Source organism: Amblyraja radiata, chromosome 6 (genome assembly GCF_010909765.2).
Source record: "Amblyraja radiata isolate CabotCenter1 chromosome 6, sAmbRad1.1.pri, whole genome shotgun sequence".
NCBI lineage: Eukaryota > Metazoa > Chordata > Chondrichthyes > Rajiformes > Rajidae > Amblyraja > Amblyraja radiata.
The window spans coordinates 15,606,467-15,630,627 of record NC_045961.1 but is presented as its reverse complement, the minus strand read 5'-3'; the positions used below and the strand labels follow the sequence as shown (position 1 = coordinate 15,630,627).

Here is a 24,161-nt window from a genome sequence, read left to right as displayed (position 1 = left end):
ACATGAGGATTGGGGAACTTGAGGCAACTTGGATTCTTGCACTCTCTGCCTACCCCATTTACTCTTCCTGGTGGCCACCCATCTATTTTCTGCGTGGTCCTTAGGTGTGACCACCTCAGTATACCTCCTATCTACGACACTCACATTCTCCCGGACAATCCCGAGGTCACCCAGCGGCAGCTCCAGTTTCCCCACTTTGTCGACCCACAAGTTAAAATTCTAAATCTATGAAAGTATTAGACATGAACTCGTTCAAGTTGATTGGAGCAGGTTGTTTGTAAGAACAGGAACGTCCGGAAAGTGGGATGTTTTTAAAAGTGTGCTGACAGCCTGTTCCTGTTGGAGTGAAGGGCAAGGCAGGTGGACGTAAGGAAGCTGGGATGACGAGAGGCCCTGGTCAAGAATAAGGAGGCATGGGACGGGTATAGGCAGCTGGGATCAAGTGTATCCAGTAAGGTGTTTTAGGAACTGCGGTGCACGCTTAAGAAAAAACCAAGAGAGAAAAAAGGAGACGGGATAGCTCTGACAGATAATATTAAGGATAATCCCAAGTAATATTATAAGTACATTAAAGGAAAAATAGTAACCAGAGAGAGAATGGTCCCTGTCAGGAATCAAAGCAGTCGACTCTGTGTGGAGCAAAAGGAGATGGGCAAGGAGCCGCAAGAAATGCTACACTTGTCGCTCTACCTCCCCCCCCCTTGACACCATTCAAGGACCCAAGCAGTTGTTCCAGGTGCGAAAGAGGTTCACCTACACCTCCTACAACCTCATCTATTGCATCCGCTGCTCTAGATGTCAGCTGATCTACATCGGTGAGACCAAACGTGGGCTTGGAGATCGCTTCGCCGAACACCTCCGCTCGGTCCGCAATAACCAACCTGATCTCTCAGTGGCTCAGCACTTCAACTCCCCCTCCCATTCCGAATCCGACCTTTCTGTCCTGGGCCTCCTCCATGGCCAGAGTGAGGACCACCAGAAATTGGAGGAGCAGCACCTCATATTTCGCTTGGGCAGTTTATACCCCAGCGGCATGAACATTGACTTCTCCAATTTCAAGTAGCCCTCACTGTCTCCTCCCCTCCTCAGCTCTCCCTCAGCCCTCTGGCTCCTCCTCTTCCTTTCTTCTTCCCACCCCCCCCCCTCCCCACCCTACATCAGTCTGAAGAAGGGTTTCGGCCCAAAACGTTGCCTATTTCCTTCGCTACTCCCCCCCCCCCCCCCCCCCCCCCCCCCCATTCCCAACCGATGCTCTAGGAGGTCCCCTCCCCCACTTTCCATTCTCACCTTGAACCAATGTCCTCTGGTTCCAGAGTTCTCCTAAGCTGGGTATAGAAACTCTCTGCATCCACCCTACCTATTCCCCTCATGATTTTATCTACCTCCATAAGATCACCCCTCAGCCTCCTGTGCTCCAAGCTATAAGGTCCTAGCATGCCCAACCTTTCCCTATAGCTCAGGTTCTCAAGTCCAGACAACATCCCCTGCACTCTTCTCTGCACTCTTTCCAGCTTAATAACATTCTTCCTATAGCAGGGTGACCAAAGCTGTCCACAATACTGTAAGTGGGGCCTCGCCAATGTCTTGTACACAAACTACACAAAGATGGCCATGCTAATCTTTCCCAAGCCACCCTTTTACTCTTAATATACCACTGGAATATCTTAGAATTTTCCATCACCTTGCTGCCAGATACTTTGTCCTTTTCCCCTCCTGATTGTCACCTTAAATGTACTACACATTTTATACTCACTGAGGGATTCGCTTGATCCCGACTGCCTGAATCTGATGTATACCTCCATTTTCCTGACCAGTGCATCCACATCTCTTAACAACCAGGGTTCCCTACACTTACCAGTCTGTCTGAGGAGATTAGAAGCGGTATATAAGATATTATAAGATATTTAGAAATGACCAAATTGTTTGTAAGAGAATGTTGAGTCTTTGGGAGTTTGTGTAACTCCAGGGAGTTATTGAGGTTGTGTATTTAGGACAGAGGTTGGTAGATGTTGGAATATTTAGGGAATAAAGGGACATGATGATAGTGCTGGTGAATGGAGTTGAGGTTTAAGATCAACCATGATCTTAATGCTGGAACAGGCTTGAAGGGCTGAATACTTTTCACCACAATAATTAATTTAGATGACTTGGCCTGTAGATGGCAAGATTGTTTGGGAATTTGGAAGTGAACAACGAATACAATCGATGAGGTTGGAGGAGGTGGAGTTCAGCATCCTGTGCAAAGACCATGCAGTTGAATTTTAGTTTTGAGGCCTCGTGACGAAAAACATTCAATTTCTTCTATAAGAGAGCTTTGGGTTTTTATTCTTTATGAAATATTGCGAAGAGATTTTGCTATTGATTTATTATTTTTTTGTCTTAATAGGTGCCTTAACTGGTCCAGTTGTCGTCGATCAAAAAGTATCTGCAATCTTGGGGAAAAATGCCACCTTAAAGTGCTTTGTTACTGTGAAGGAAAATATAACTCAGATCTCCTGGGAGAAGCAGAAATATGGAACTACAGATACCGTTGCAGTGTTTCATCCAAAATATGGAATTTCAATCCAAGAAAGTTATTCGGGAAGAGTTGTGTTCACAAATCCATCTTCAAAAGATGCAACTATTCTTATTACTAAAGTGAGATTTTCAGACTCTGGAAACTACATCTGTAAAGTGGTCACTTTTCCATTGGGAAATTACCAAGAAACAAGCACCGTGATTGTGATTGGTATGTATTTATTACAACCCTGTGCCAATGCACTTTGAAGATTTGTTTGGTTAAATGGTGCAAATCTCTGCTTTTTCTCAATTTGCTACAAGAGCATTCAAAGAAACAAAACACACGATCTTGATTTTGGGAATTCTGAATTAACAAAACAAATCCCAGTAGTCAATGATATTTGTGCTACAAATAGACGAATTACCAATTGAATTGAATTGAATTGAATTGAATACCTTTATTGTCATTCAGACCTTACGGTCTGAATGAAATTTCGTGCCTGCAGTCATACATACAATCATACAATAATAAACAACAATAAACACAAATTAACACCACCACAGTGTATCCTCCAAGCACCTCCTCACTGTGGTGGAGGCAAAAATCTTAGGGTTACTGTCTCTTCCTTCCTCTTCTCCCTCTGCGCTGAGGCGATTCCCCACCGGGCGATGGCACACCAGTCCCGCGGCTCACCGAACCCCGCAAACGGGCCGGTTCAAACACCGCGGCCCGGGGGTGGTCGAAGCTGCCGCCCTCCAGTCCAGCATACGCAGCCGCTGGCCCGCGGCTGAACCCCGGACTCAGGTCACCGCCTCAGAACGCCGTCCCAGCCACCGGAGCACCGTTCCAGCCCCGAGCCGGATCGCCCTCACGTGAGTACCGTTCTCCCTCGGGCTGGGCCACTCCGACGGGAGTGCCGTTCTCCCTCGGGCTGGGCCACTCCGACGGGAGTGCCGTTCTCCCTCGGGCTGGGCCACTCCGACGGGAGTACCGTTCTCCCTCGGGCTGGGCCACTCCGACGGGAGTGCCGTTCTCCCTCGGGCTGGGCCACTCCGACGGGAGTGCCGCTCCTCCCTCGGGCTGGGCCACTCCGACGGGAGTGCCGTTCTCCCTCGGGCTGGGCCACTCCAACGGGAGTGCCGCGCCTCCCTCGGGCTGGGCCACTCCGACGGGAGTGCCGCTCCTCCCTCGGGCTGGGCCACTCCGACGGGAGTGCCGCTCCTCCCTCGGGCTGGACCACTCCGACGGGAGTGCCGTTCCACCCTCGGGCTGGGCCACTCCGACGGGCCACAGCCCCTCACGGAAAAGTCTCTCAGCCCCTCGCCAGGCCGCTCTCACGAGAGCGCAGTTCCAGCCCCGGGCTGGGCCACCCTCACGGGAGCTCAGGGCGAGTCCTGTCAGCTGCCTCCAGAGTCCCGAGGTCGCCAGCTCCGCCATTAGGCCTCAGTGTAGACGGAGGCAGAGAAGGGGGATACGACAAAAAGGTCGTATTCCCCCGAAGGGAGAGACAGCAAGCCCCGTTTCACCCCCCACCCCCCCCCCCCCACATAAACACGACCTAAAAACCAAAAACGTAACTAGACAAAACGAAAAAAATACAACACAAAAAAGTAAAAGACAAACGGACTGCAGGCGAGCCGCAGCCGTTCCCGGCGCCGCCACTTCCGGAACCAAATACAGAATTCAAGAGTTTTATTTCTCTTATAATGGATCCACCTTATATCTGTGCCAGTCATCTTGGCTATTCCAAATATTTTACCAAACTCTTAAGAAATCATTGTGTATCGACATTACCAAATCACTGCCACTACACAACTTATAATTCAGAAAGTCCACTTTTGACCTCCTGAAACAAGAATCTTGCAGCCCAGAGGAAGCTGTTCAATTCCTCCAGTGCCAGCTCAATGGTAGAACTGCTAAATAGCCCAATTTCCAACTTTTTCAGTGCTTACTATTTCTAGTGTCTATTGAATCCTTTGTTTGAAATATATCATTAAATCAGCCTGCAATATGCTTATATGAAGTACATTCCATGTCATAGTAAAGAATTGTATGCAAAAATATTGTATCTTTTGCAATGTACCTTAAATGTATATCCTCTGACCATTGACCCTTCTCGCATTATATGAAACAGTGTAGCACAGGTACAGGTCCATTGGCCAACAATATTTGCTGAACGTAATGCTAAGTTAAATTAATCTCTGCATGCATGCTCCTCCATTCACTGCATATTCATGTGCCTATCTCAAAGCCTCTTAAACACACTCTATCATATCAGCTTCCATTCCCATCCCTGGCAGCGCATTACAGGAACCCACCACTCTCTTGAGGGGGAGGGGGGGAGGGGGGGGGAGAAGAGAGAGAGAGAGAGAACCTGTCCCACAAGTTTTAGTTATAGATTCCTTCCCTGGCCTGGAAGGTTTGCCCCCTTGTCTTCCATTTTCACCACAGGAAAGGTTCTGGCTGTCTACCTTATCTATGCCGCTCATACTTTTTTATACTTTTATCAGCTCTCAGCCTCCAACACTCCAGACAAAACAATCCAAGCTTGTCCAACCTCTCTTTAATATGCTCTTGCCCTACCCCCCACCCGCTCTGTGGCTTGCTGTTGCTGCAGGGGCTCTCACATTTAATTAATTAGGTGAAATGAAGCTTAATTGGACTAGATTCCTTTACACCATACCCAAGAACAGCCCCTGGGGACAGCGCCGTCTTTAGGCCTCCGCCAACAACAGAACATCACTCTATCACCGTGGAAAGATTTAATAGGAACCTGATGGGTAACATCTTCACACAGAGTATGGTGGGTGCTTGGAATGAGCTGCTGGAGGAGGTATTTAAGGCAGGTACTATCACAACGCTTAAGAAACATTTAGACAAGTACATGGATCGGATGGATAGGACAGATATAAAAGGATAGGGGCCAAATGCAGGCAGGTGGGACAAGTTGGGCCAAAGGGCCTGTTTCCATGCTGTATGGCTAACTTCCAGCCTCTAACCTGCCACAGTCCTGCATTGGACTCTGCTCCCCCACCAGTCTAGTTTAAACCCATCCGTGTAGCACTAGCAAACCTGCCTGCCAGGATATTGATCTCTTAAGTTCAGATGCAACCCATCCATCTTGTACTAGTCACCACTGCCCCAGAAGAGATCCCAGAAGTCTGAATTCCTGCCCCTTGCACCGTTTTCTCAGGCACTGCTCGCATTCATTGGGACGACAGATGGCACAATGGGCTAAGTGTTCGGCTGGCAAAACCGGAAGGTAGCTGGTTCAAATCCCGCTTGGAGTGCATACTGTCGTTGTGTCCTTGGGCAAGACACTTCACCCACCTTTGCCTGTGTGTGAATGTGTGTGAGTGATTGGTGGTGGTCGGAGGGGCCGTAGGCGCAGAATGGCAGCCACGCTTCCGTCAGTCTGCCCCACGGCAGCTGTGGCTACAGAAGTAGCTTACCACCACCGAGTGTGACTGAGGAGTGAATGAATAATGCGATGTAAAGCGCCTTGAGTATTAGAAAGGCGCTATATAAATCCCATCCATTATTATTATTATTATTATTCATCTGCTTTATATTCCTGTTTCTACTCTCACTAACACCTGGCACCAAGAGTAATCTGGAGGTCACTACCCTGGAGGTCCTGCTTTTCAACCTTTTTGCCTAATTTTGTCTATTCATTTTGCAGGATCTCATTTCATATATATTTAATTTGTGTCAACGACTTCTGGCCGGTCACCCACCCCCCCCCCCCCCCCCTCCCCAAAAGAATGTCAAACAGCTGCTCCAAGACATCCTGGAACCTGGCGCCAGGGACGCAACACACCGTTCTGGAGTCTTGACTGCTGCTACTCAGTCATCTGTCTCTCCACTTAACTAATGAGTTAGTTATAACATCAGTTTCAATGCAACCCTCAAATTCACCTCTTGCATCAAAAGCTTTCACATCATCTCAAGGAAGGGAAGTTTTCAGATGGCTCTTCCCTCCGATGCTTTTCTATCTCTGCAATAACACAGCTGCAGAGTAACAGTCCGTAAATAATCTGCTCTTGGGTATGGTGTTACGGAATCTAGTCCAATTAAGCTTCATTTCACCTAATTAATTAAATGTGAGAACCCATGCAGCAAAATGCTTTCTGTAAATATTTTATTCTCAGTCCTCATACCTAATGTGTGAAATTAATATTCAGTTTTGGATTATTTATCCATGAGAATAAATATATGGTTGTGCCTTATTCTGTCCTCTGCATTCAATCTGCACATTTTATACTTACGTATGGCATAAAAAGATGGGGATCCAAGATAGGCAAATGGGATTAATCTAGCTGTCTGTGGGCAAGATTTGTAACACAGCATTGCTTGCTATATATACTCTTATTAGTATAAATATCATCACCTGCAATTTATGTGGTTTGCTGATGGGGAAGGCTAAAGTGTTTGGTGTTGTAAGGGAAAAATATTAAAATTAATGGCATGACCCTAACCAGCACTGATTAAAGGGATCTTGGAGTCCTAGTCCATAACTCCCAGAAAGTGGCCACACAAGTAGATAGAGTAGTAAAGAAATCAGATGGTTTGCTTACCTTCATTGGTTGAGCCATTGAGTATAAGAGTCGGGAAGTTTTGATGCAGTTTTATAGGACTTTGGTTAGGTCACATTTGAAGTATTGCGTGCAGTTCTGGTCGCCCCATTACAGGAAGGATGTGGAGGCTTTGGAGAGGGTGCAGCGGAGCTTTCCAAAATGATGGTCGTCAAAAGTGTTGGAGAAACTCAGTGGGTGCGGCAGCATCTATGGAGCACTTTTGTCTACCTTCGATTTTCCCACATCTGCAGTTCCTTCTTAAACGTTTCCAAAATGATGCCTGGATTAGAGTGCACTAGTGACAGGGAGAGATTGGACAGACTTGGATTCTTTTATCTGGAACGGCGGAGGTTGTGGAAAGACCTGATCGAAGTACTATATATACAATTGTGAAAGGCACAGATATTGTATTCAGTCAGAACTTATTTCCTGGGATAGAAAAATCAAGTACTAGAGACCATAGGTTTAAAGTAACAGAGGCCAAGATTAAAGGAGATGAGCAGGGCAATTTTTATTTTGTATTTACAGATGGTAATGAGTGCCTGGAACGCGCTGCTGTGAGTTGTGGTGAGACAGATACGATAGTGGCATTTAAGAGAGAGATGGACAAGCAAATGGATATGCAGGGAATGCAGGCAGATAATGGGTGGTCTTGGCATCATATCAGCGCAAAGATTGTGGGGCAAAGAGTCTCTTCCTGTGATATGCTGAACTTGCATGTTTATGCAATGTATCTGTAAAAGTTAATGTTACAGAATAATAATAAATGACCCTGTTCTACAGACTGATTTATTAATTTTGTAGTTGAACCCACAATAACTGTGGGCAGTGGGCCAGAGCCACTTGTAGATGGTGCCAACGCGACAGTGGCAGCGGTGTGCACGGCAGCGAATGGAAAACCCGAAGCAGTTGTTTCCTGGGAAAGTGATCTTATTGGAGAACAGGAGCTGACAAAGATTTCTGCTCCAAATGGAACTGTCACTGTAATCAATCGGTTCAAGATCGTTCCATCCCGATTTGTGCGGAAAAGACCGATAACCTGCATAGTGAGTCATCTGCCACTGAATACCACGATTCGAATCCCGTATGCCTTGGATGTACAATGTAAGTACTTGTTTTGTAAATCTGAACATATTATAACATTGAGGCTAATTTACATGAATGTAAACAGTAAGTTTTTATCATTACATTTTGTTGTGTTTATGCATGATTCTGTAAGTTATTGTAGGTGAATTATGCAAGTTATTGTAGGTGAACAGTTTTTTGTGAATTGTATTCAGATTTAAGTGCATTGAAGTCTAAAATGTATTCATCAGACGTTTTAAAAGCTACAATAAACAAAGTTAGACACAAAAAGCTAAGAGTAACTCAGCGGGACAGGCAGCATCTCAGGAGAGAAGGGGTGGGTGACGTTTCGAGTTGTCTTGACCTTCCTACACAATAAACAACATTTTCTTTTTGGTTTTTATGAGGGACTTTCTTTTTCAGCAGCAGAGAAAGATGAAGGGTAACAAGCATTAAAGGAAAAAGGAACCAAAGATGAGGAGAAGCAATGATAGGCACAGTGGAAATGAGATCACTTACATATTTTAGATATGGAGCATGTCATGACGGGGGTGATGATGCATGTACAGTGCCCTCCATAATGTCTGGGACAAAGACCCATTTATTTATTAGCCTCAATACTCCACAATTTGAGATTTGTGATAGGAAAAAATCACATGTGGTTAAAGTGCACATTGTCAGATTTTAATAAAGGACGTTTTTATACATTTTGGTTTCACCATGTAGAAATTACAGCAGTGTTTATACATAGTCCCCCCCATTTCAGGGCACCATAATGTTTGGGACACAGCAATGTCATGTAAATGAAAGTAGTCATGTTCAGTATTTTGTTGCATATCCTTTGCATGCAATGACTGCTTGAAATCTGCGATTCATGGACATCACCAGTTGCTGTGTGGCTTTGGTGTTGGTCTGCCAGGCCTGTACTGCAACCATCTTTAGCTTATGCTTGTTTTGGGGGCTAGTCCCCTTCAATTTTCTCTTCAGCATATAAAAGGCATGCTCAATTGGGTTCAGATCGGGTGATTGACTTGGCCACTCAAGAATTGACCATTTTTTTAGCTTTGAAAAACTCCTTTGCTACTTTAGCAGTATGTTTGGGATCATTGTCTTGCTGTAGAATGAACCGCCCGCCAATGGGTTTTGAGGCATTTGTTTGATCGAGTAGATAGGATGTGTCTATACACTTAAGAATTCATTATGCTACTACCATCAGCAGTTGTATCATCAATGAAGAGAAGTGAGCCAGTACCTTCAGCAGCCACATATGCCCAGGCCATAACGCCCCCACCACCGTGTTTCACAGATGAGGTGGTATGCTTTGGATCTTGGGCAGTTCCTTCTCTCCTCCATACTTTGCACTTGCCATCACTCTGATATAAGTTAATCTTTGTCTCATCTTTCCACAGACCTTTTTCCAGAACTGTGGTTGCTCTTTTAAATACTTCTTGTCAAACTGTAACCTGGCCATCTTATTTTTGCAGCTAACCAGTGGTTTGCATCTTGCAGTATAGCCTCTGTATTTCTGTTCATGAAGTTTTCTGCGGACAGTGGTCATTGACAAATCCACACCTGATTCCGGTTTCTGATCTGTTGGACAGGTGTTTGGGAATTTTTCTTTATTATAGTGAGAATTCTTCTGTCATCAGGTGTGGAGGTCTTCCTTGGCCTGTCGGTCCCTTTGCGATTAGTAAGCTCACCAGTGCTCTCTTTCTTCTTAATGAAGTTCCAAACAGTTGATTTTGGTGAGCCTAATGTTTGGCTGATGTCTCTAACAGTTTTATTCTTGTTTCTCAGTCTAATAATGGCTTGTTCGACTTTCATTGGCACAACTTTGGTCCTCGTTGATAAACAGCAATACAAGTTTCCAAAGGTGATGGAAAGACTAGGTGCTGATGACTCTCTTATACCTGCATTAAGGAGGCAATTAAGCACACCTGAGCAATTACAAACATCTGTGAAGCCACGTGTCCCAAACATTGTGGTGCCCTGAAATGGGGGGGACTATGTATAAACACAGCTATAATTTCTACATGGTGAAACCAAAATGTATAAAAATGAGAAAATCTGACAATGTGCACTTTAACCACATATGATTATTTTTCTATTACTAATCTCAAATTGTGGAGTACAGAGGCAAATATATAAATGATGGGTCTTTGTCCCAAACATTATGGAGGGCACTGTATATAACGCAACGTTATACAATGTAAATAAATTGCTCGACTAATTGTCATCTGCTGTACTGATTCGGTGCATTTGAATGAGCACACCACTGGTCACAGGCCTCCAATGAGAAAAAATAGCCCACTTCAACTACCTATTGACTTCGTCCTCCATGCCAATTGTGAATCCAAATTGATAAACTCAACTTGAATTTCTTCGGTTTTCTCTTCTGTTCTCATTTATATTCCTCTATTTATACTTCCTTCAAAGTAGCAGCTGCTTTTAACAAGCCTTCTGTCACCCTCTCACAGCCTACACCCACTCTTCTGTGTCATCCAGTTCTCTTGGTTACAACCCTATTATAGATTTCTCCTTTTTTCTCCCCTGCAGTTTACATCATCCTTGTTCTCTAACTTGGTTATGACGAAGGATCATCAATGCTTAGTGTTACCAGTGTGCTGTTTCTGTGGCCTTTGAATAATTATCTGGGCTATGTATATATTTTAGGACTTGGAAAATTCAGTTTTGTACATGTAGAATATTCTTGCCATCAAAGTGAACGTTGGGTACATTATTAAGATGCTCTACTATTACTCATCCAATGACAGAGTTGTGTTCAGTTTGCACTGTTCAACATTGTGAATTAACAAATCAAGCGACCCTTACATTGTATCTTCCATATTCATTTTTTATATCTTGTGCCAGATATTTGCAATCCTTTTAAGAAAAAACCCAGAATATTATTGTCTATACTCGTTCTCACCTAGCAAACAGCTAATAATGGCCTTTATCATCATTACATTTTTGCATATTTTTCATTCATTTGTTCTATGTCTCTCTACATCACCGTCTATGTCTCACGTTTCCCTTTCCCCTCACTCTCAGTCTGAAGAAGGGTCTCGACCCGAAATGACCTATTCCTTTTCTCCAGCGATTCTGCTTGTCCCGCTGAGTTACTCCAGCATTTTTGTCTCTATCTTCAGAATATTATTGGAAATTGGACTGTGCCAAAGTTGAATTCCCATTGAAGCATTAATGTCAGCATATGAAGCATTCAGAAAAAGTGTCCATACTGGCAATCATAGATGGAGAAAACAACAGCAACAGAGGGGAGGGGGGAGGGGGGGGGGGGGGGGGGGGGGGATCAAGAATTCTGAATGTTTATCTTATTCAGGTCACCAAGTCACAGAAGCAGTAAGGTGAATACTTACCGTATTTCCCGGCAATGAAGATAATTTTTTTACCCAAAAATAAGGCACGAAAATGTTCCTGCGTCTTGGAGGTTGAAGGTTAGGTTGTTAGCCAAGAATGATAGACTGGGCAATCCCTCAGTACAGGAACATCAAGAACGATGTTGCTGTACTGAGGGAGAGCCACGTCTATCCCTCATTGCTGGCAGCTGATGGGAAGCGGCTGTAAAAGGACAGCCACGCTGGGGGCGGGGGAGAGTGTTCCTTTCACAGCGTGTGGGGAATCCTTTTATAGCCGCTTCCCATCAGCCAGTCCCTTGGCACGCAGCTGACCTTGGAACTGCAGCCAGACCTGGGGCAAGCGAGCCACCTGGGAACTACAGCCAAATCGCGGGGCACGCAGCCGACCTGGGTGTCACAGCCAGACCTGGGGCAAGCGAGCCGACCTGGCTACTGCCACCATTCGTGGGGCACGCAGGTGAACTGGGTGTCACAGCCAGACCTGGGGCAGGCAAGCCGACCTGAACGCTACAGCCAGACCTGGGGCAAGCGAGCTGACCTGGGAACTGCCACCATTCGCGGGGCACGCACCCGACCTGGGTGGCTGCGAGCGGCCACCGGGACCGGACAGTGAAACCGGCCGCCACCTCAGTGCCTTCTGCTGCCTCTCTGTCTCTCTCTCTGTCTCTCTCTCTGTCTCTCTCTCTGTCTCTCTCTCTGTCTCTCTCTCTGTCTCTCTCTCTGTCTCTCTCTCTGTCTCTCTCTCTGTCTCTCTCTCTGTCTCTCTCTCTGTCTCTCTCTCTCTCTGTCTCTCTGTATCTCTCTCCGTCTCTCTCTCTGTCTCTCTCTCTGTCTCTCTCTCTGTCTCTCTCTCTGTCTCTCTCTCTGCCTCTCTCTCTGCCTCTCTCTCTGCCTCTCTCTCTGCCTCTCTCTCTGTCCCTCTCTCTGTCCCTCTCTCTGTCCCTCTCTCTGCCCCTCTCTCTGCCCCTCTCTCTGCCCCTCTCTCTGCCCCTCTCTCTGCCCCTCTCTCTGCCCCTCTCTCTGCCCCTCTGTCCGCCCCTCTGTCCGTCCCTCTGTCCGTCCCTCTGTCCGTCCCTCTGTCCGTCCCTCTGTCCGTCCCTCTGTCCGTCCCTCTGTCCGTCCCTCTGTCCGTCCCTCTGTCCGTCCCTCTGTCCGCCCCTCTGTCCGCCCCTCTGTCCGCCCCTCTGTCCGCCCCTCTGTCCGCCCCTCTGTCCGCCCCTCTGTCCGCGCCTCTGTCCGCGCCTCTGTCCGTCCGCGCCTCTGTCCGGTCTTCCGGGGCAGGCGACCTGGGAATTGCAGCCAGTCCCGGGGCACGCAGGCGATGTTGCCGACCTCTGTCCTGCCATCCTTTTTTCAAAATTTAGCTACTCAAATTGGGGGTGTGTCTTCACTGTCGGGAAATACGACAGCATTGTATTTTGTTTATTTTGTAAAAGTAATACATTCCCTTAATCTCACATGTTCTTGCCTATTCTCTCTGTTTTGTTTGAAGGGAATTTGTTTCAACAATTGCTTACTTACAACTTAACACTGTTATCTTTGTGATGACGGTATCATGTGCACATTCAATGTTTCAATGTGCATAATTGAAGCCTATAAGTATACAAGTGGCTAACCAATCCTCAAGGTTCACTACCATCTGGATTGAAAAAAAATCCTTTTTCTCAATTCTGAAAGGCTTGATTATGAGACTCAACGTTCAGGAAAACGTCATCTCTGCATATGGTCTTAAGATTCCTTTATTTCAATCAAATCAATTCAAATTCTTCTAAACTTTAGAGATTAAAGTCCAGTCCATTTGATCTTTCCTCAAAGGGCACCCGCCCCCACCTAAACTCCATTCCAGATATAATTAACCTGTAAATGTTCCATGATGAATCCTAGAAATTCACCTTAATATAGGAATGGTCCACTCCTATTAAGGTATATTCTTCCTTGGAGAGAGGAGTCAATCTGTAGACAATATTCTAGATGGAGTTTCACCAGAGCCCCAGATAATTAAAAAAAGATACTTGCCCCGCACATCTCACTTTATAGCTATGTCTGCTGGTATTTTTCTTTTTTTTCCATCCTGGGAAAAGGTTTTTTTTTTCAGAGATGCAGCATGGAAACAGACTCTTTGGTTCACTGAATGCATGCTGAGCAATGATAACCAGTACACTAGTTCTATCCTACATATTAAGGACAATTTACTGAACCCATTTAACCTGCATGTCTTTGAAATATGGGAGGAAACTGGATCACCCAGAGTAAACCCACGTGTGCACAGAGAGAACATACAAACTCCATACAGACAGCACCCATAGTCAGGCTCGAGCCTGGTTCTCTGGCGCTGTAAGGTAGCAACTCTACCGATGCCCTGCGGACCCGCCCTAAACATTTCTGACCGTCTACCATATCTATGCCTCTCGTAATTTTATATACTTCTATCTGGCCTCGCCACAACCTCCGGCATTTCAGAGAAAACAATCTAAACCTGTCTAGCCTCTCCTCGTATGTAATACCCCCAATCCAGGCATTATTCTGAGAAAGCACCTCTGCACCCTTTGCAAAGCCTCCACATCCTTCCTGTAATGGGACGACCAGAACTACACACAATACTCCAAATGCGGCCTAACCAAAGTCCTCTAAGGCTGCATCATGACTTCCTGACTTATAGAAACATAGAAAACAGGTGCAGAAGGAGGCCATTCGGCCCTTCGAGCCAGCACAGCCATTCATTGTGATCATGGCTGATCAACCCCAATCAATAACCCGTGCCTGCCTTCTCCCCATATCCCTTGATTCCACTAGCCCCTAGAGCTCTATCTAACTCTCTCTCTTAAATCCATCCAGTGACTTGACCTCCACTGCCCTCTGCGGCAGGGAATTCTACAAATTCACAACTCTCTGGGTGAAAACGTTTTTTCTCACCTCAGTCTTAAATGGCTTCCCCTTTATTCTAAGCCTGTGACCCCTGGTTCTGGACTCGCCCAACATTGGGAACATTTTTCCTGCATCTAGCTTATCCGGTCCTTTTATAATTTTATATGTTTCTATAAGATATCCCCTCATCCTTCTAAACTCCAGTTAATACTCAATGTCCTGAATTATGGAAGCAAGAATACCATATTATACATAAGAATACCATAGTATACAAACTTAAAGCACACGGTATTGAGGGTTCAGTATTGATGTGGATAGAGAACTGGCTGGCAAACAGGAAGCAAAGAGTAGGAGTAAACTGGTCCTTTTCAGAATGGCAGGCAGTGACTAGTGGGGTACCGCAAGGCTCAGTGCTGAGACCCCAGCTATTTACAATATATATTAATGATTTGGACGAGGGAATTGAATGCAACATCTCCAAGTTTGCGGATGACACGAAGCTGGGGGGCAGTGTTAGCTGTGAGGAGGATGCTAGGAGGCTGCAAGGTGACTTGGATAGGCTGGGTGAGTGGGCAAATGCATAGCAGATGCAGTATAATGTGGATAAATGTGAGGTTATCCACTTTGGTGGCAAAAACAGGAAAGTATATTCTCTGAATGGTGGCCGATTAGGAAAAGGGGAGATGCAACGAGACCTGGGTATCATGGTACACCAGTCATTGAAAGTAGGCATGCAGGTGCAGCAGGCAGTGAAGAAAGCGAATGGTATGCAAGCATTCATAGCAAAAGGATTTGAGCATAGGAGCAGGGAGGTTCTACTGCAGTTGTACAGGGTCTTGGTGAGACCACACCTGGAGTATTGCGTACAGTTTTGGTCTCCTAATCTGAGGAAAGACATTCTTGCCATAGAGGGAGTACAGAGAAGGTTCACCAGACTGATTCCTGGGATATCAGGACTTTCATATGAAGAAAGACTGGATAGACTGCGCTTGTGCTCGCTAGAATTTAGAAGTTTGAGGGGGGATCTTATAGAAACTTACAAAATTCTTAAGGGGTTGGACAGGCTAGATGCAGGAAGATTGTTCCCGATGTTGGAAAGTCCAGGACAAGGGGGTCACAGTTTAAGGATAAAGGGGAAATCTTTTAGGACCGAGATGAGAAAAACATTTTTCACACAGAGAGTGGTGAATCTCTGGAACTCTCTGCCACAGAAGGTAGTTGAGGCCAGTTCATTGGCTATATTTAAGAGGGAGTTAGATGTGGCCCTTGTGGCTAAAGGGATCAGGGGGTATGGAGAGAAGGCAGGTACAGGATACTGAGTTGGATGATCAGCCATGATCATATTGAATTGCGGTGCAAGCTCGAAGGGCCGAATGGCCTACTCCTGCACCTATTTTCTATGTTTCTATATGCCACCTTTGCCACTCTATCTGCTTGTGTTGCCACTTTCAGGGAGCGATGGACGAGAATCCCAAGATCCCTCTGCACATCAATGCTGTTAAGGGTCATGCCAATAATTGTATATTTCCCCCTTGTATTTGATCTTCCAACACATCGCACTTGCTCAGATTAAACTCCATCTGCCATTTCTCTGCCCATTTCTATAGCTGAGCTTAGTTTTTTTTAGTTTAGACATTCGGAGTTGAAATGGGTCCTTCAGCCCACAGCCTACCATCATCATTGTAGGCTGATGCAGAAGATAACTTGGTTGTGTGGATTCAGAACTGGCTTATTCATAGAAAACAGGCTTGTTGTGGAAGGAAGATATTCTGCCTGGATGTCTATGGTCAATGGAGTTCCTCTAGGATCCGTGGTGGGTTGGTGAGTGAGTTTGGTGACAACACCAAAATTGGAGGAGTTGTGCACTGTGAGGAAGGCTGTCAGAAGATACAGTAGGATATAGATCAGCTGCAGAAATGGGCAGATAAATGGCAGATGGAGTTTAACCCAAGCAACTGTGAGGTGTTGCACTTGGGGGAGAATGATGTAAGGAGAAAGTATACAGTTAATGGCAAAACTCTTAACAGCATTGACGTGCAGAGGGATCTTGGAGTCCAGGGTCATAGCTCACTGATGATGGCAGCACAAGTCGATATGGCGGTAAAGAAGGTGTACGGTATGCTTGCCTTCATTGCTAGGTGCATTGAGTCAGGAAGTCTTGGTGCAGCTCTCTGGGACTTTGGTTCGGCTGCATTTGGATATTGCTTGTACTTTTGGTTGCCCCATTACAGGAAAGATGTGGCAACTTTGGTGAGGACGCAGAGGAGGTTAAGCAGAATGTTGCCCTGATTAGAGAGTTTCAGCTGTAGGGCAAGGTTGGGTGGACTTGGGTTATTTTCACTGGAACATTGGAGGTTGAGGGGAGACAAAATTACGAGAGGCATAAATTCTGAGAGAGTAGACAGTGGGAACCTTTTCCCCAGGGTGGAAATGTCCAACATTAGAGAGCGTAACTATAAGGTGAGAGGAGGAACATTTAATGGAGATGTGCTGGGCAAGTTTTTTTTTTACACAGAGAGTAGTTGGGGCATGGACCACATTGCCAGGGGTGGTGGTGGAGGCAAATTCAATAGTAGTGTTTCCGAGGCTTTTAGGTCGGCACCTGGAAATGCAGGGACTAGATGGTTATGGATCACGCATAGACAAATGAGATGAACTTCGCACCATTAGTGGCACAAACATTGTCAGCTGAAAAGCCCGTTCCTGTGCTCTACTGTTATATCCTCTATGAAATATGTGGAAGCAATGTAGAGAGTGCAGGAGAGATTCACCAGAATATTGCTGGGAAATGAGGGCTATAATTAAAAGTTTGCTGTGTGACCTTGCAGAAGTTAATAAAATTGAGAGGCATAGATAGGGTAGATATTCATTGTCTTTTTCCCCCATAGTAAGGGAATTTAAAAGTTGAGGTAAGGGTTCAAGACGAGAGGGAAAATATTTAAAACGGATCTGAAGTTTTCCACACGGATGGTCGTGTGTGTATGGGTGTGTGTGTGCAACCAGGTTTAGTTTAATGAAAAGCTTTTGTATATGTGCTATCAAATCAAAATAAACTACTATACATGATTGCAATCAAACTGTCCACAGTGCACAGATGAAGGATAAAGAAGGGTACAACATTTCATGATTCAATTATACATAATTCTACTTTATTGTCATGTATACCTAGAGAAATGCTTTGTTATTCACACAACCTGGTAAAATCATGTGGCCGAACTCACCAAGGCAGCACACGTTTTGGTGTGTACAAAGTTATAAAAGTTTCCCGAACAGCCCTATCTACTGCCTTCTGCCGCATATGGTTCCTGGCAGCTCCCCTGCATCCCTGCTGGAATCAGCCTTCAGTCTCTGAGCCTCTCCAGCAACCCCCACCCCCAGCCCCCCCTCCCTCTCTCCAGCAGCCCCCCCTCCCCCCCGATATCTCTGGCAACCCTGCCTCCCCCCGATCTCTCTAGCAACCCCCTTCCCCCCTGCTCTCGCCAGCAACCCCCCCCCCACCTCGCTCTCCAGCGGCTACAGAAATGGCCTCGAGGTCTGAAAATCACAAGTACGATAGGGAATTTATGATATGGTCGTGGGTTTGGAACAAAAATCCCGGAAGACTTGAAGCAGGAACTGAAGGAAATCCTTGCAATTTGGGAAACAGAACATTCTCAGATTGGGTATTGGGGCTTGAATCAGCAATGAGCCATACAGAAGAGGTCTTGAGTAATGGCCAGAATGCATCTAAATTCCATAATAGTTTGCATATCTTTACATACATGGACTCCATAAATGACAGATGATCTGGCCAGCAGAATTCTGACAACACAATTTCTCCCATAAATGTTTAACATTTTTTGAGTAATAATAATAATAATAATAATAATAATAATAATAATAATAATAATAATAATAATAATAGAATCTTTGTGATATTCATTAATGACTGGATAGAGTATTCCATCCGTTTAGTTAGGGGTAGAGTTGGTGAATTTGGATTAAATGATAAAATTATAGCAAGAGTATGTCGAGTGATGTAGAACGATATGAGGACAGCAACAAAGCAGCCATATGTGATTAGTGAATAAATTAGCTTATGGACTGAGGAATGTAACTCTTGGGTAACCCGGGCACTGACTGTATGTGTAATTACATTGGAACACAAACTAATGATATAATTTAATGCTATAATCGAGGTGAGATTTTCATTATTATGAACTCCGAGAAGGCCCATGATTATAACTGTCCAGTACATAATAGCGCATGTCAGTTTCAACACATCATTTGTTCCAGATGCACCTGAAGTAACAATGATGGGCTATGATGGGAACTGGTTTGTTGGAAGAGAAAATGTGCAACTGAAATGCAAAGCTGATGCAAACCCATCTCCTTCTGCATACGTATGGAGCAGGTATGTAAGATTTATTTTAACATTGAAATCAAATATTGGATACAGAGCTAACTGAACAAGCATTTGAAATTTACATCTAATGTGTGAACTGTGGCTTACATGGGTAACTGTGGTGAGTGTGTTACTTTGTCATACGATACGATCAAACGTTATTCATCCCCAGAGGGAAATTGGTCATATACAGGTAGTTCTGCTATAACACATGCTTCATGCAACATGAATTGAATATAATGCAAGTGATGATTTAGTCAACACCCTTTACATTAAAATGGAGAAACAATAAACTGCTTATGCTGGAATTTTGAGCAAAGAAAAAAATTGCTGAACTCAGCCAGCATATGTAGAGGGAATGCATGGGCGACCTTTTTACTTGGAAAACGTCTACTTTGTTAAAATACACCATTATTTGGGAATTAGAGAACTGCTTAAAAGTTACTTTGGTAATTGACACGCGTAGTTTTGAAAAAATGTTCACTGGGAAAATCCTTGCCGTGGAGATCGGACTAAGTACGAATTACATTGCAAATGGCTCCCAAAAGAAGCAGGTCCCTCAAGAGCACTTGGCGCACGACTGTTGTACTGCTAGACAGTCACTACCAGCCTGTCGCGTAAATGACGCGCAAATGACGCCCAATTGGGACAGGCCCTTTAGGGATGCTGCTATTGAGTTGTAGTAGAATTACCCGTGTTCCTCGTATTGTGATGAAAGACCATTGCATTTAAATATTATCCCTTTTTGTATCTCCATGTTGCTGTCTGATTTTCACAGCGTTTCAGTTTTGTTTTTATCCTAATTCTAATATCTGCATTTTACTTTTGTATCTTTATTATTCCACTTTCAGTTTTGAGGAAGTTGTTTATTTCTAGCCACTCTTTGGTATTGTTACAATCTGCAATTCATAAGCAGACAAATAAATGGAACAGTTATTACTTAATGTAGAAAAGAACCAAGTAGCAAAAGTCAACATGTGCACATGTTATTGATGTCAAATATCAAGCTTGAGGATAAGAGGTTACACTAAAAAGTTAATAAAAGGTTTTTAGTATTTCAAGGATGGCAAAAAAAAAATTGGACATTGGGTGCATATTTTGGAGACACAAGAGACTGCAGATGCTGGAATCTGGAGCAAAAAACAAACTGGTCGAGGAAAGGGATAGTCAGTGTGGACACAAAATGCTGGAGTAACTCGGCGGGTCAGGCAGAATCTGTGGGGAGAAGGAATGGGTGAGGTTTCGGAAGAAGGGTCTCGACCCGAAATGTCACCCATTCCTTCTCTCCAGATTGCTGCTGCCTGACCCGCTGAGTTACTCCAGCATTTTGTGTCTACCTTCGATTTAAACCAGCATCTACAGTTCCTTCCTACTCGGATAGTCAGTTTTGGATTAAAGTCCTACATCAAAATGTAAGTGTATTTACTGAGCAGAAGGTTGTGGAATCAAAGGAACTGAGGGAAATGGGTAGTGATGTGTTAGACTAACTGTAAGTTACAAAAATGGGGATGCTCGTCTCAAAGATTGTTAATGCAGGGAAATAGAGGATGTAGCTTTAAAGTGAGAGGGGCAAAGCTGAAAGGAGATGTGCAAGACACGTTAATGCTGATGGTGACCGGTGCCTGGTATACGTTGTCGGGTGTGGCGCTATAGTCAGATACAATAGTGGCATTTAAGAGACTTTTGGACAGACACATGCTACTGCAGACGATGGAGGGATCTGGTTTATGTGCAGGCAGATAATAGTTGATCAGCATCATGTTGAGCACAGACATTATGGGCCGAACGGTATGTTCTAGTGCTATACTATTCAATGTTCCAATCTGCAGGGCCTGACCAAGTATATCCTCAGATATTATGGGAAGAAAATTGCTCGGGCTGCGGCAGAAATATTTGTATCGCGGTGAAAATACCTTTATTTAAGAAGTGCTGCAAGAACAAGCCAATAAACTACAGGCCGCGTAGCATGACATCAGTAGTGGATACGTTACTGGAAGTACTGGAGGGGCTTCGGAGGGGCAGGACCTACCAACATTTGGATAGGCAAGGGCAGGTCAGCACGGCTTCATGTGTGGGAAATCGTGTCTCACAAATGTGATCGTTTTTGAAGAAGTCACTAGTGTGATTCAAGAGCATGGCCGTGATTGTTATCTGTATGGACATTAGCAAAGCTTTTACCAAGGTCCCGTATGGTGGACTGATCTGGAAGATTAGGATATACAGCACAGGAACAGACCATTTATTTAATAACTGCAATGTTTTCCCAAGGTACATAATGCTGGAGAAACTCAGCGGGTGCAGCAGCATCTATGGAGCGAAGGAAATAGGCAATGTTTCGGGCCGAAACCCTTCTTCAGACTGATGGGGGGGGGGGCGGGGAGAAGAAAGGAAAAAAGGAGGAGGAGCTCGAAGGCTGGGGGATGGGAGGAGCCAGCAGGAGGGCTGAGGAAGGGGAGGAGACAGCAAGGACTAACAAAATTGGGAGAATTCAATGTTCATGCCCCCAGGATGCAGACTCCCCAAGCGGAAATGAGGTGCTGTTCCTCCAATTTCTGGTGCTGCTCGCTCTGGCCATGGAGGAGACCCAGGACAGAGAGGTCGGATACGGAGTGGGAGGGGGAGTTGAAGTGCTGACTCACCGGGAGGTCAGGTTGGTTATTGCGGACCGAGCGGAGGTGTTCGGCGAAAAGATCGCCCAACCTCCGCTTGGTCTCACCGATATAGATCTGCTGACATCTATAGCAGCGGATGCAATAGATGAGGTTGGAGGAGATGCAGGTAAACCTCTGTCGCACCTGGAACGACTGCTTGGGTCCTTGAATGGAGTCGAGGGGGGAGGTAAAGGGACAAGTGTAGCATCTCTTGTGGTTGCAAGGGAAAGTGCCCGGGGAGGGGGTGGTACGGGAGGGAAGGGAAGAATTGACAAGGGAGTTACGGAGGAAGCGGTCTTTGCGGAAGGCAGACATGGGGGGAGATGGGAAGTTGTGGCTAGTGGTGGGGTCACGTTGGAGGTGGCAAAACTGACGGAGGATTACTTGTATGTGACGGCTGGTGGGGTGAAAGGTGAGGACTAGGGGGACTCTGCCCTTGTTGCGAGTGGGAGGATGGGGAGAGAGAGCAGTGTTACGGGGTATGGAAGAGACCCTGGTGCGAGCCTCATCTATGGTGGAGGAGGGGAACCCCTGTTCCCTGAAGAATGAGGACATTTCAGATGCTCTGGTGTGGAATGCCTCATCCTGGGAGCAGATGCGGCGTAGACGGAGGAATTGGGAGTAGGGGATTACAGGAAGCAGGGTGGGAAGAAGTGTAGTCCAGATAGCCATGGGAGTCGGTAGGTTTATAGTGGATGTCAGTCAGAAGACTATCACCTGCAATGGAGATAGGTCAAGGAATGGTAGGGAAGTGTCGGAAATGGTCCAGGTGCCTTGACCTCACTATCTCCATTGCAGTTTATCCCAAGTCTGTGCTTTTGGTGTGCTGGCCTTTATAAATCAGAGCATTGAGTATAGAAGTTGGGATGTAATGTTAAAATTGTACAAGGCATTGGTGAGGCCAATTCTGGAATATGGTGTACAATTCTGGTTGCCAAATTGTAGGAAAGATGTCAACAAAATAGAGAGAGTACAGAGGAGATTTACTAGAATGTTGCCTGGGTTTCAGCACCTACGTTACAGAGAAAGGTTGAACAAGTTAGGTCTTTATTCTTTGGAGCGCAGAAGGTTAAGGGGGGACTTGATAGAGGTCTTTAAAATTATGAGAGGGATAGACATGGATGAGCTTTTTCCATTGAGAGTAGGGAAGTTTCAAACAAGAGGACATGATTTGAGAATTAAGGGACAAAAGTTTAGGGGCAACATGAGGGGGAATTTCTTTACTCAGAGTGGTAGCTGTGGGAAATGAGCTATCAGTGGAAGTGGTGAAGGCAGGTTCGTTTTTATCATTTAAAAATAAATCGGATAGGTATATGGACGGGAAAGGAATGGTGGGTTATGGTCTGAGTGCAGGTAGATGGGACCAGGTGAGAGTAAGTGTTCGGCATGGACTAGAAGGGCCGAGATGGCCTGTTTCCTTGCTGTAATTGTTATATGGTTATGGTAACTGCATGACAAAAATATTTAAATTGTTTTAAAGTTCTGCACAACATACAACATTATTCAAGTATTTAAAAAATGTATAATTCATTCTAAACATATTCAACTTTTCTTATTACAAGTTGACCAACTTATTTTTGTGGCTCTTTGCCTGCTTTCTAATTTGATGTTCGTGTCTTGCTGCGTCAATTTAGAATAATTTGCAGATTTAGGGCCAAAAAGGGGCAGGAGAGAGATCTGGCAGATAATATTAAGGAGTGGCTAGAGAAAGAATAGGGGCCTTTCAAAACCAAAGTGGTTTCAAGGTGGATAAATGTTTGAAGGTGGATAAATCTCACAGGCCTGATCAGATATATCCGAGAACACTGTGGGAAGCTAGAAAAGAAAGTCTCGCACCCTGGCTGAGATATACGAATCATCATTAGAAATGGGTGGGGTGCCGGAATACTGGAGAGTGGCTAATGTACCTCTAAGAAGGGCTGCAAGGCAAAGCTTGGGAACTGTAGATCAGTGAGCCTAACATCTGTGGTAGGCAAGTTACTGGAAAGTATTCTGAGCGATGAGATGTACATCAGATATACAAGATGGTAACTAAAGAACGTGATTTCCTCAGAGACCAATGGGGTAATGCATTTGTGGAGACACGGAGGGGTCCTAAATGAATAATCTCATCAACCAAGGTGAAGGATGTAGAGGTTGTCCCTTTGTTCAAAAAGGGCAGTAGAGAAGCCTTACATCAGCATTAGGGAAAAATATTGGAGGAGGATCTGAGGGATGGGATTTATGTTTATTTTGGAAAGGCAGGCAGTTGGCCTGGATTTTTGTGCATGAGAAATAATGTCTCATAAATCAGACTTTTTGTGGACATGTATAACAAAATTGATGACCAGCGCAATAGACATGGTTTACTTGGTTTTCAATAGGGCTCCTGACAATGTACTGAAGGGTAGGCAGGTCACAATATTGAAGCACATAGGATGTGAGGTGTGTTGGCAAACTGGATCCAAAATTGGTTTGTTGATTGGAGGCAGTGGATAATGGTGGAAGGTTATTTTTGTGACCAGAAGTGAGTAGCAAGTGGTACACCATAGAGATCGGTGCAGGGAGATCTTGTTGTTTGTAACATATTAAATGATTAAGAAGGAACTGCAGATGCTGGAAAATCGAAGGTAGACAAAAGTGTTGGAGAAACTCAGCGGGTGCGGCAGCATCTATGGAGCGAAGGTAATGGGCAACGTTTCGGGCCGCGCATTAACCAACCTGCTCTCCCTGTGGCTCAGCACTTCAACTCCCATTCCGAAT

The 24,161-nt window shown here is 45.1% G+C and overlaps 1 protein-coding gene across 1 annotated transcript in view; it reads left to right on the top strand.

Annotated features, from left to right (window-relative positions):
• Positions 1-24,161, top strand: part of nectin3 (nectin cell adhesion molecule 3) — a 70,624-nt gene that overhangs the window by 32,300 nt on the left and 14,163 nt on the right. Inside the window, exons 2-4 of the mRNA XM_033022220.1 lie at positions 2,387-2,728; positions 7,882-8,181; positions 18,660-18,777. Of these exons, the coding sequence (XP_032878111.1) occupies positions 2,387-2,728; positions 7,882-8,181; positions 18,660-18,777 (760 nt within the window). The remainder of the gene's footprint in view (positions 1-2,386; positions 2,729-7,881; positions 8,182-18,659; positions 18,778-24,161) is intronic.